Source organism: Capra hircus, chromosome 12 (assembly GCF_001704415.2).
Source record: "Capra hircus breed San Clemente chromosome 12, ASM170441v1, whole genome shotgun sequence".
NCBI lineage: Eukaryota > Metazoa > Chordata > Mammalia > Artiodactyla > Bovidae > Capra > Capra hircus.
Genome location: NC_030819.1, coordinates 60,434,815 through 60,448,326, shown reverse-complemented (window position 1 = coordinate 60,448,326; position 13,512 = coordinate 60,434,815). Strand labels below are relative to the sequence as shown.

General features: G+C 31.5%; 1 protein-coding gene across 8 annotated transcripts in view; it reads right to left on the bottom strand.

The window, feature by feature from the left end:
• The window catches only part of NBEA (neurobeachin), a 667,995-nt gene that overhangs the window by 490,306 nt on the left and 164,177 nt on the right, over positions 1-13,512 (bottom strand). For all 8 annotated transcript variants that reach the window (XM_018056646.1, XM_018056648.1, XM_018056650.1 and 5 more), the window contains 6 exons: positions 13,140-13,248; positions 5,241-5,393; positions 3,145-3,313; positions 2,643-2,722; positions 1,867-1,929; positions 1,673-1,770 (listed from right to left, as the gene is read on the bottom strand). In XM_018056646.1, coding sequence (XP_017912135.1) covers positions 1,673-1,770; positions 1,867-1,929; positions 2,643-2,722; positions 3,145-3,313; positions 5,241-5,393; positions 13,140-13,248 — 672 coding nt within the window. The remainder of the gene's footprint in view (positions 1-1,672; positions 1,771-1,866; positions 1,930-2,642; positions 2,723-3,144; positions 3,314-5,240; positions 5,394-13,139; positions 13,249-13,512) is intronic.

Here is a 13,512-nt window from a genome sequence, read left to right as displayed (position 1 = left end):
TGAGCCACCGGGGAAGTACTTACAATATAATAAGATTGCTAGCTGAATTCTAGTTAATTTGCTCTAGCCTACTATATTCGGCCAGAAAATGATGTAAAAAAGAAACTATGTATTCTTTTCTTTGAAGATTTTTAGATGCAAAAATATTACATTTTTTGATGCTCAGTTCAGTGTTGTATATTACCACAAGGTTTTCTTTAAACCCAGTTTAATATTATCAGTATTAAATTAAGTGCAATCTTTGTGTTCACTTCTTAGTATGTATGAATTATAATTAATCAAAAATTTCCCCACACATAACTGTTACCCTTTAGTTCCTATTTTCTAGGGTACAGAATTTAAAATTGTATACCTAATATGTCTATTTTTTCCATATTTTAAATCAGAACCTACATTCTCTACATTCTTTTTGAAATGAACATCTAAAGTAGCAAATTTTTCATCTTTGTGACTGTTTTTAACATACTGGTAAGAAACAATGTGACATGTTCAGCTGGTATCAACTATGAGAAACATGATTGTACCACATGAAATTGCTATTATTCGGTAAATCACTAAGTTTCTGCAATATCATAGAGTTCAACCTCACAGTAAAATATACTTGTAGTTGTTACTAATGAAATGTACAATGCTATTATTCAAATAGATTAGTAATCCCATGGGTTGTAAACTCAATGGTAAGAGTGATGTCAAAAGATGGATATCCACATAGAAATAAAGTGATGGCTTTCCTAATTTGAAAAGGAAATCCTTCAAGATTATAAAGTTGTTATTTGCTGATATAAATGACCAAGTAAAAGAAGCACTAATAATACAGTCTCTTGACAATTATTAATATATTATTTCCAAACTCTTTTTATAACCTGTGAAAGCTCACTGAATTAATGTGGCATAACCTAGATTTCTTATTTATATAAATAACTCAGATTCCAGAAAAAGTGAGAGAATCCCTAAGAGGCTAGGTTATAGGTTTAAAGTACTTAAGAATACTAACCAAGAAACTGTTTTACTCATATCTACACAATTACTTTACAATCAACATAACTAAAGTTTTCAAATTCTTCGGTTTTGGATTCTTATTCAAAAACATTTCATTCCCATCTTCCCATCACACTGCCATTGTCCTAGTTCATTATCCTTAATACTTATGAATAAAATAATTTCTCTACTGGTCTTGCTACATTAGTTTTACCCCTTTCCAACTCATTTTACACATTGCTCCTTGGAAAAATAGAAATCAGCAATTCATTTCTATATTCAAAATTCTTTAGTTTTCATCACCAACAGAAAAAATTTAAAGTTCTTACCATTAAATGGATCTTTCAAACTGGCCACTCTCTAACTCTTGAGCCTAAGCTCATAGAATTTTCCAGAGCTCTCTTTAACATGCCCTCTCATCTTTTTGTCAAAATATTTGCTCTTTCAACTTCTTGAAATGTCTTTACTATAGTAACAATATAATTACTCTTTTTTGAGACTTGAGACTCATTGTCTATACATTTCATCAGTTTCCTGAGTATTAGGAGGATTAATGACAGCTTTCTCCATCTATTCCCTTCTTATGTGTAAGATTTTTCTATGTATACTCAAAAGTTAATTGAATAGGATTATTCTGGGAAGCATACCTATACTAAATTAAACTCTACTAATGATACTTATATTACATTCATACCTTATTCCATTTCTTTGATCAAAGGCTGGTATCATTGATGCTGGGTGTTCTGACATTAAAGCCACTAGTAACTGTAACACATCATGAATATTTTCATCCTGCATAATAAGGATTATCAATATTTATTCAATAATAAATGTTTTCTAATGCATTCAATAAAATTGTTAAAATGGAAGACCCAGACCATATCCTACCTCATGCATTGTAAGCAGGTAATTTAATATACTCTGAAGTTCATCTTCCTTGACCCCTCGATCCTAATTTAAAATATATATATATTTAACTTAAATCTAAAATTAAAACTTTAATTAAAGACATACATCAAATTAATCATTTTAAAATAAAATATAAACTACTTAAAAGTAATGATGCTTTAATTATAATACTCAGACACTTCATAACCCATAGGCTATATCAAATCAAGTTAAATAATACTTAGAAAAGTGTATTTATTCATCTAAAATTGATATTTCATTGAATTCACTATCCAAAATTATATTTTCTTCATCTAAGTATATTCAATCACTATTTTCTAATCTCTTATTCTTTTCTTAAAATGATGCAAATTATAATAAGACTTTACAATATCAATTACTGTGTATTTTACCTTTATTTTCTATATATCATAATCTTTAAAAAATCCTACTGTGATAAAATATATAACATATGACTTCTAAAACAGAAACACAGATGATTTTCTAGAATAAAATCTTCACGCTCAATTTTCATGCACATGTTCCTTGTCCATTTTGGCTACATCCCTCAGTATGGAGACTTTAAGAGAATATTTAACACAAAGTTTAATGCAAAGTGAAGTTCGACAAGAGTTAATACTAAGATTTATAGAATATTGAAAGTAATTCATGAATTGAAGGTAGTTATTACTGATTTTACAATATTGATTTAAACTCTGGCAAAAATTCTTTTCACTTAATATACTGCAATTATGAATTATGTAAAACTGTTTTACCTTTAGTATAAGCTGTTTCAGGAAAAGTAACATAAATGCCCGCAGTGATATAATTTCTTTTTGTGATGGCCGGGGACCATCTAGAATAAAACAGAAATTAAAAAAAAAAAAAAAACTCGCTCATTATTATTATTTAATAATAAGCTTAATGAAATTATGTTGTGATATTATGGAAAATTTAAGTTATATACATTTCAATTATAATATAAATTAGTAGTAATTCTGTACATTTTCAACAATAGAGAATATAAAGTTTCAGATTTTGGAGATTTCAAATTGCTTACTAATGTCAGATTTGGGGGAAAAATTATTTTTTTTAATTATATTACTATTCACTGATAAATTATAACATCTGTCTTACATGGATACAGTTCCCTACTTTTATTAACTTAATAAATTCCCTTTTACCCCTCAAATCAAAGTTTTCCCAATATTTCTTCATCCAATTTCTTTCCCAATTTCATCACCATGCACAACTTACATAGGTAAATACTGTACTTACCTAAACCTTTGGGTGTAATGCCACTACTGTCAGCAGGATTAATGACCCAGTAGTAATATTTTAGTGTATGCATAAGCTGTAGTACTGTTCCTACTCTGCGTATGGTGGTGTAAATGGTAGCAGTTCCAATAAATTCAGCAGACAAATAAGTGTATAGGGAAAGCTGAACCTAGTACAGGATATTAACAAAAATTTAAAATAAATTTAAAATGCCTCAAGTGTTTACATTAAAAATACACATTCTATTCTAATTTAAATGTAAATCTATATAAAGGCTGAGAAAGAATCATCTATTATGAGATTAAAAATAATTATTTATTAAGTGTTATTTATATTATAAAGATAATCTGCAATCAACACATTCTAATACAATTTATTTTACTAAAGGTAATATAATAGCTCTTAAAAATAAAATAATTTTAATTAACTAATTCTACTGAAATTACACCTGATAGGAAAATCAAATTATTTAAAAAGCCAGCTAGACTAAAGCCCTTAATCAAAGTACAATGTAGCGGTTGAAAGGAATAGAATATCAGTCAGCTATATCATATTTAGAAAAATTATACATTGTTGTCACAGACCCTAAAAGTTCATGTAATTTCAAATTTTCTTAACCTATTGTCACAGTATCAGAATCTAACAAGTAAGTATAAAGATGATAAGTTTAACCACCCTGTTTAAAGAATGAACAAACACCAGGTTTGACTTTTACCACAATAATTAAAATGACAAACCATAAAAAAAATAGAACTTTGAAGTTATGTGGGAGACTTGAAAATTATAAAAGGCACCTCAAAAGGTCCCTTGATTTCTACTAGAATAAAAGAGAGCTAAATTCAGGTATGTAAAATAATAAAAATGTTATGCTGATATCTAAAAAATTATGAATAAATTTCTTTTAAAACAAACATTTTTACATATCATGCTATCATGATAAAAAAAAATCTATGTTCAAATAGAAGGAATTTTCCAGCCACAACGATGACAATTATTATGATATAATTAGTTATCTAGTATTTTTTTCTTTTCCTAATCTTAACAATCATTGTACCAGATTTTCTTTCTTTGAAAGGTTATAAGTCATTATCTAATGACTTCAGAATGCATTTATTAAATCAAGCCTAATATTTTAATATTTTTAGCATTGATTTTTCAAGAGTTCCTTTTATATTCTGAATGTTTTTAATCGCTATTTTCTCCAACTTTTTATTTTGAAAAATTAAAAAAAATCATTATGTAACTATCATAAAAGATTTACCTACTGTTAATATTATTCCACATCTGTTTCCTTTATTCCTACTATATTATATATATAGATGTATAAATATATTTTGATAAAACTGTTTTTTCGATGAAATGTTTGACAGGAGGTTGCTGGCATTCAGACACTTTACCACCAAATATTTCAATGTGAATCTCCTAAGAATAAGGCCATTCTCCTACACAGAACATAATATAATTCCTCCACTCAGTAAATTTAACATTTACACAATACTAATATCTGAATCGAGGCTCATATTTAATGTTTCCCTCTTATCCCAATAGTTTGACATTGTAAAATACCCCCAATCTATTATTTATTTATTTACATCAACTATGGAGATCATTTAACAAAATCCTTAATTTTGATATTATCAAATGCATTACTTAACCCCCTAAAAAGAGAGGTTTGGAAAGTCTTAATTAAGAACCTTTTGACGATCATCAAACTGTAAAGATATCTTTCAACAATTTCTCCTATAAGCTTTATAGTTTTACCTCTCAAATTTTGGTCTTAAATCTAAGTGGGTTTCACCTTTAATAGGTTAAGAAATACAGCTTTCATATTTTTTTAGCAACCATTACCACTATCTAGTTCCAGAACTTTCTCACCACTCCATTAAAAAATATGTAATTTTTAACTATAGTTCCACTTATTTTAATATTTGAGTATTTACCTTTTTGATTTTAATACTGCCTAATATGACTGCTTCAGACTGACTATAACATAAATTGAAAAATTTCAACATTTTCTACTTAATAGTTTAGATCCAATAACTATATATTTATAATTTACAATATTAAAATAAAGTAACTGAAGTTAAACAGTATACCTTTGCAGGTGTATGTATCCAGATGGCTGGGTTGAATAAAATGTGATCACAAAGCTGCTTCAGCAAAGGTGCTCCGTGAGATAAACCATCAAGGTATTTTGCAAATGATAAAAACTGCTCCAAGACAGCTCTAGTTATATGAACTCTTGATGACTAAAGAAAGAAAGTAGAAATTCAAGCTCATGCTTTTCATTTAGTATTCAGGAAATATTCATGTTTGCCAGGTATGCTTCTTGGCACTGAGGAAAGACTAGTTAACAAAATACAAAAGTGGAAAAAATAAAAATAAAAAAACTCACATTCTTTGAAGACAAGGACATCCAATAAACTTAAAAAGGTAAAACATGTAACATAATAAATATAACAAGTGTACGAAAAGTGTGAAAAAAGAACATGAAGTGAATGGAAAATGTGTGGAAGGGTGGTTTAGAGAGATTTTACTGAGAAGGTAACATTTAACTAATTTGAAGTTTAAGGCTAGCAGGCTAGCAATGATTTGCATTAGTAAGCTGTGTGACAAAACACCAACACTGAGATCAGCAACAGTCTGACAAAAGTCAAACCAAGCCTTAGAATATAACTTTAGATGAAAACTTTGTAAGATAGAAGAAATAATCCTAAAAAAATAACTGTTATTGCACGGGGGAGGGAGACAAAGATAAATAAATATTTGAGTTACAAAAAAGCAGATTGGTCACTCATTTTAAAGGAACTTTATTACCAAAAAAATTACTACTTTAAAATTCTAAACTATTTTAATCATGGATAGGGGAATAAGGCTATGGTTTTCCCAGTGGTCATGTATGGATGTGAGAGTTGGACTGTGAAGAAAGCTGAGTGCCGAAGAATTGATGCTTTTGAACTGTGGTGTTGGGCTTTTCAACTGTGGTGTTGGAGAAGACTCTTGAGAGTCCCTTGGACTGCAAGGAGATCCAACCAGTCCATTTGGAGGGAGATCAGCCCTGGGTGTTCTTTGGAGGGAATGATGCTGACGCTGAAACTCTAGTACTTTGGCCACCTCATGCTCTGATGCTGGGAGGGATTGGGGGCAGGAGGAGAAGGGAACGACAGAGGATGAGATGGCTGGATGGCATCACTGACTCAATGTATGTGAGTCTGCGCGAACTTCGGGAGTTGGTGATGGACAGGGAGGCCTGGTGTGCTGCAATTCATGGGATCACAAAGAGTTGGACACGACTGAGCGACTGAACTGAACTGAACTGAACTGAGGGGAATAAAATTAAAATAACAGACCAATAGTTAGAACCTGTCTTAAGAGATCAGATTTTAGCCTTAAAAGTTGTCATGTGTTTATAAAAACACTTAAGTGATATAAAATCAGATTGACCATTATGAACATATTCATTTGAAGAACTAATTCATAATCTGGAAATAAGCTTTTAACTTCTCCACCTAATTAAAAGATATGCTTAGAAGCAGCAGGTGGAGCCTTTAACATTAATTTTTAAAAAAGTTACTTTGTTCTTCATAGCAATTAATACTGTTGGTAGCTTTTTTTAATTCTAAACTTTATCTTTAGGACACATTTTTCTACAATTGTGTTTTAATGGCCACACAAAATCCTACCAGGCATAAAATGAAAGCTCTCTTCAACAGCATGAAAGCTCTCTTCAACAGGATGTGACCTTTCCCTGTAAGTATGCAGTACTTATTCCTTCTACCTTGGATAACTGTTATTTACATACCTTTCTTTCCTGATATTAAAAAAGGATACTATTTTATTCATCTTTTAACTGTCTGGAACCTGCCATAATTCTTCACTAAATGTTTAACTGAATTCATGTCAAATTCAAGAACAGAGTAAGAATAAAACAGATAAGACAAAACACTGATCAGAAGAGGATAGAAGGATATCCAATTTTGTTTTAATGTTTTAATTAAGATAGGTTGATTGAAAATATTTTTAAACTATGATATTTGCTTTCATTTTGTCAAGGAAAGCTATTTTAAAAGGAGATTTATTCTTGAATAATTTATAGTTAGTTCCTTAGTCACTCAGCCGTGTCTGACACTTTGAGACCCCATGGACTGTATCCCACCAGGATCCTCTGTCCATGTTATTTTCAAGGCAAGAATACGAAGTGGGTTGCCATTTCCTACTCCAAGACAATTTATAGTTATAAATCTGTAAAATGAAAGCTCTGAAATTTAAACTATATGATGTTACTTGAGTGTGGTAACTGAATACATAGTTTCTAAGTGCTATATAAAGGGTGAATAAACACATTTGGAAGCATAATCTGGAAAGCTAGAAAAAACTATTTTATTATAATATCTACTCCAAAAGTTATTAAGCCAAATAAGAGTGAGTGATGAATGTTACAGAGAGAAATTGCTATGCAGTAAAAAGAGGTCTTCCCCACCCTTAGAGCAGCCCACAATGAAATGGATTGCTAGAAATGTTTTTAAAGAACCTCTTCTCTCTCTCTCTCTCTCTCTATATATATATATATAGATAGATAGATAGATAGATGGATAGATAGGTAAGATAGATATAACATGCATCATATATCAAGCAAACTATAAGTTGTGGGAAATTATTTTAATTACTTGAGGTGTATCATAAAGTAGTCAATCTTCATTACCCATTTAGCTCCTTCTGCACACCAAGATCTATCAATCATGTGTATTATTGTTGTTGTCAGAGAGAGAGCATCAACATTTTCACAACATTAAGTTCAAAGGAGACTGAGACCTAAGCTGATTAGTCAAACTGGAGGGAAGGATCTTCTTCAGTAATTGGGAGAAAAGAGCTCTCTCCACTTGGATATGAAGGCTTATAGCGCCAAGTTGGCCCAGCAACTCTATGACCACAAAGAATAATAGCTACAGAACAAAAGCATAACTGTAGGTAGTAGTAGAGAGATAGAGAAAAACCTGGTCTCTGATGACATACATAATTGAGACTTAAGACAAGCTAACCCTGAAGTCCAACTTAGTGGATATGTTTTGCTGGCTGTAATGATCTATTTTCCAACCTTCCCCATCCTATTTCTGTGCTTCCAGTGGGTTTGGCTAGTTGAAGACTCCAGAAGGAAATTAAAGGATAGGAAGGAAATGAAGTCTGGGACATTCATCTCCCTGGCTTCACCCCTACAGGTCAATACATTATATTCCTTTATTAAAGGCCACACTCTAGTCAGGTATACTTCTCCTATACTTAAAATATCTTTCTGAGTTGTGTTTGAAACATACATTCCTTTCATCTCTTCAAATTTTGATGATTTCCTTTAACAATGCTCAGAAATCTTTTAAAGAGCCTTGTATTGAACACTTTCAACAATCAAGTTTGAGCACAGCATCTGTTTCCTAACAAGACAACTGATAAGCCACCTATCACTAGAATTCTAGTTACACTAGCAAGCATATTCCCTTAATGTTTAAGATAATTAATCAAATACTTATTAACCACAATAAAAATACTGAATACATCAAATTGCCTCTAAGTTTTTTTTTTCAAACTCATATTTTGGCAAATAAAACAAAACAAAAATACCTTAAAAGTTTTTCATGAAATAGTCTAAACATAATGAATAAGATGGCCTCTCATTAGACTATTTTCTTTAATAATTAACTTGCATCTTCCAAAACAAGGATAAAGCTAAGTGACAGTTAACCATTAACTTGTTATTAGTTGATAAATAAAAATGGGACTTTATTATCTACGCTACTCACCTAACAGATGATTATTTAAAAATAAAACAGGTGAACATTAATATAAGAAAAAAAAAGTTATTTATTCTTTTACCCTGATGCTGGGAAAGATAACACAAAAGGAGAAGAGGGTGGCAGAGGATAAGAAGGTTAGATAGCGTCACTGACTCAATGGACATGAATTTGAGCAAACTCTGGGAGACAGTAAAGGACAGGGAAGCCTGCAGTGCTGCAGTCTATGGGGTCACAAAGAGTTGGACACAACTTAGTGACTGAACAATGACAACAATTATTTTATGTAATCAGATAAATACATAAGCCCTTTTCATTTATTTAATTCAACAAAAATGTATAAAAGGAGACATACTTTTAGGTAGAAGATATAGCAATTAGGTAAGAAAAATGTTGTCCCTGTTTTCATGAAGCTGAGGCATATACTAGAGCAGAGGAAGCAGAAAAAACAAACAAACAAACAAACAAAATGCCAGACTGGTGCTATAAAAATTAAGCATGGAAATAATCACTGATGGTTAGCAAAGGAGTACTATTCTATTCAGAGTTATCAAGGAAGATTTCTCTGATAAAGTGTCATAAGCAAAATCCTAAATGAAGTGTAGAATCAAGCCATGTGGATATTTACAGAATTACCAAAGCAATGTGGAAAGAAAGTGCAAAAGTCCTATGAAGAGCTCATGCTTACTATTTTAGTTTTTAAGAGAAAGGTCTGCAAAGAGGCTTTTGTAGGTCAGTGTGGCTGCAACAGAGAGAGAAAGAATGAGTGGCAGGGATATGTCCGAGGTAAGAGACATGAATTTACTTTAAGAAGGATGGACTAGAATGACCTGGCACATTTTCAAAAGACTAATCTGACTGCAAGCAAAAAATGGACTGTGGGTAACTAGTGGTGAACGATGATGACAGTGTGAATAAAAATAGGCATAGAAACAAGTAGAGTAGTATTAATAAGTAGCAAGTAGTCACTGGTTCTGGATATGTTTTGATACTAAAACAACACAGTATGCTGACAGAAGGAATTTTCTGTATGAAAAACAGTAAAAAAGAATTAACATTTTTTATCTGAACTACTTGTTGAAGGGCAATACTGCTAACTGAGAAAGAGAAAAGTAAAGGACAAAAGATTTGAAAGGAAAATCAAAGGTAACAGTTTGGATAATTTAAATCTGTGAAGCTTATTAAGCATGTAAGTGGAATCGTATTCAAGGGAGAGGCTGGTAGTTGGGGATACACATTTGAGTATAAGTATCTGCAGTATAAGGAAAGCTAAGGAACCCTGAGGTCAATTAGAGTAAAGTGTAAACAGAAAAGTGACAAGATTTCTAGGATTAAGCACAAGGACACCACAGGCTTTAAAGCTTAGGAAGAAGAAGGACTAGGAGAGAATTCAAGGAGGCCAAGGAGGTAAGAAGAAAGCAAAGAAATAATGTTATTACAAAATGCAATTAAACAAAGCAGTTCAAGAAGGAAAGAATGAAAAAAGAAAAAGGAAAGAATGTTAAACTAAAATATCATTAAGTCAAATAAGACAAAGACTTGACACTGATATAAGTCATTTTAAGAGAAGCATAAGGATTAGAATGGGAATGGATCTATGACTACATAGGATTCCAGGAATAGAAAAATATTTAATTTTGAAAATCAACTAATGTAACTCAGTAAACTAATTAAAAAATGTAGAAAAATCATAATTATCTCAAATAATGCAGAGAAGGACTGATGCTAAAGCTGAAACTCCAATACTTTGGCCACCTCATGCGAAGAGTTGACTCATTGGAAAAGACCCTGATGCTGGGAGGGATTGGGGGCAGGAGGAGAAGGGGACGACAGAGGATGAGATGGCTGGATGGCATCACTGACTCGATGCACATGAGTTTGAGTGAACTCCGGGAGTTGGTGATGGACAGAGAGGCCTGGTGTGCTGTGATTCATGGGGTCGCAAAGAGTTGGACACGACTGAGTGACTGAACTGGACTAAACTGAATGCAGAGAAAGCATTTGATGATTAAGAGTGTGAAAAGGCAAGTCACACAGGAAGAGATATTATTGATGCATATCCAATAAGGACTCATATCTAAGATATATACAGAATTCCCATGAATCAATAAGAAAATGAGCAACAATTCAAATGACAAAGCAGAAATACTCTGAATAGGTATTTAGCAAAAGAGCATAACTTAAAGGACAACAAACGTGAAAATGCTCAACTTAATTTGTAATTAAGGAAATGCATATTAAGACATAAAGTGATCCACAGAATAGAAGACTATCTTTGCAAATCATATATCTAATAAAGGATTAGCATATAGAATAAAAAGTTCCTACAATTCAGTAATAAAAAGAAATACCACAGTTTTAAAAAATGGTCTTTGTAATAAATATTTCTTAAAAAACACACAAATGCTCATCATTTAGACATCACAGAAATGCAAATACAAAAGTGATAAAATATTTAACATTCACTATGATGGCTAGAATACTAAAAAAAATCAGATAATAACAGAGGCTTCCAAGGCTGTGAAAAGACTAGAAACCTCATACACTGCTGAGGGACTGTAAAGGATGGAGCTACTGTTATTAGTCTAATGTTCTTTTTATTTGATTTGAAGACTTTTCACAATATTTCTAATTTTAAGCTAAATTTTAAGTGTATAAGTGAATGCTCACTTTAAAATTATGCTAATAAACCCTCAGTAAATAGATTAAGCATATTTAAGAGGCAGTTCCTGATAGTGATTATATCATATACAGCAGTGTCACAAAGGTATTTCATAATATCTAACTCATAAGTGGCACCCCACTCTACTACTCTTGCCTGGAAAATCCCATGGACGGCAGAGCCTGGTAGGCTGCAGTCCATGGGGTCGCTGGGAGTTGGACATGACTCAGTGAATTCACTTTCACTTTTTACTTTCATGCATTGGAGAGGGAAATGGCAACCCACTCCAGTGTTCTTGCCTGGAGAATTCCAGGGACGGGGGAGCCTGGTGGGCTGCCGTCTATGGGGCCACACAGAGTAGGACACAACTAAAGCAACTTAGCAACAGCAGCAACTCATGTAAAATATAATTTAACACGAGTCTTATAAACAGCTCTTAATACTTCAGACATAGGAAAAGAGTATTCTATGATTAAATATAACTAAACAGTCTTAATGAAAACTTTAATAAATTTACTGAAAAAATTATCTGACTAAAAAATGCTGCCTATGATCTCTTTTATACGTTATTATTCCTCTACCCTTCAAGAAAGAAAAGTACTTGTTTCAAAGAAAAGATAGAAGAATTTTAAATGTAGATCATCAATCTGATGTTAAAAAGGTATTTCCAAAAGACCTCTAAATTTTATTTCTCAAGAGAAAAATAAGTTTATTTTTCTTAGTTCAGGTCTCACCTCTATTATTTTCTTGGATAGTTCCATTTACAAAGCATCTCAATGTCATATGAATGTTAATGATTAACTCATAAGAAGAGGTTTGGAAGCACTAATGATGGTGGTAGATATTTCTTAAGGAAAGAAAAAAACTTATTTATGAAATATCACTTTACTGTTTGAAGGAAATCACATGATACACTCAAACTCTTGTGAGACCATTATCAGAAACTCAGCACTCATTGCCATCATAGTACAGCTGTAACTAAAGCAAAGGTCATTACAAAAGCAGGGCATAAATGACACACACAGGAAGAATTAAAGTGATCTAGTTTGCACTGTTTACACTATGTACTAAAAATGCTACTTTAAACATTCAAATATATTAAAATCAGGGACAAAGCAATAACTAATGTTTCTGTTGCTACCAAATATAGGTTTTTGTTTATTACCTTAAAACTGAGAAAGAAAGCAAAAAGAAAAAAGTAAATCCACTTAAACTAAAATTGATAAAATGTGTAAGAAACTTGGTTTGAACATAAAAGACAGCAAAGAATCAATTAGAAAAATAATTAAGAGAAATATTTCTAAATTTGAAGGAAAGTAGATGAAATAACTTTTCTTTAGTTTCTATTTTTATTCAAAATTTATTACGTAGATTTCTAACACCCAATTTAGTGCCTATACATACATTCAAGTACGTAACTTAAAAATATTTGTGAATTAACCAAATATGTGACCTCTGCAGTCAATGTAAAGGGGAGACTACAGAAAAAAAGTATAATTAGTGATTGTCAGTGGTCCGTCTGTATAAAATCATCAATACATTTCACTTACCTTTTCAAGTAAGTAGCCAATGACTAAAAAGCCTTTTCCACCCAGCATCTGTTCTTGCATGGCTACTGAACTTTTAAGTAGTTCAACCAGGAATGCCAAAAGAGTAGCACTGCATGTAAAGTACAGAAAATTCCATTATGTCACTATCAAATATTGATCACCAACACCATTTTACTAATCTAAAGTGTAACAATCATATTCAATTTTAATCTATTTTGCTGTTATCTTAGGTAAGAATATTTCTCACAAGCATGAAAAAAATAAGGTTTTTTATCTTTAAAATTAAACATTATATAGAAACATAACTATGGAGTTATTTTACATTCCAAGGTAAAATATCTAAGTTTATCTTTATACATATATATTCCCTGAA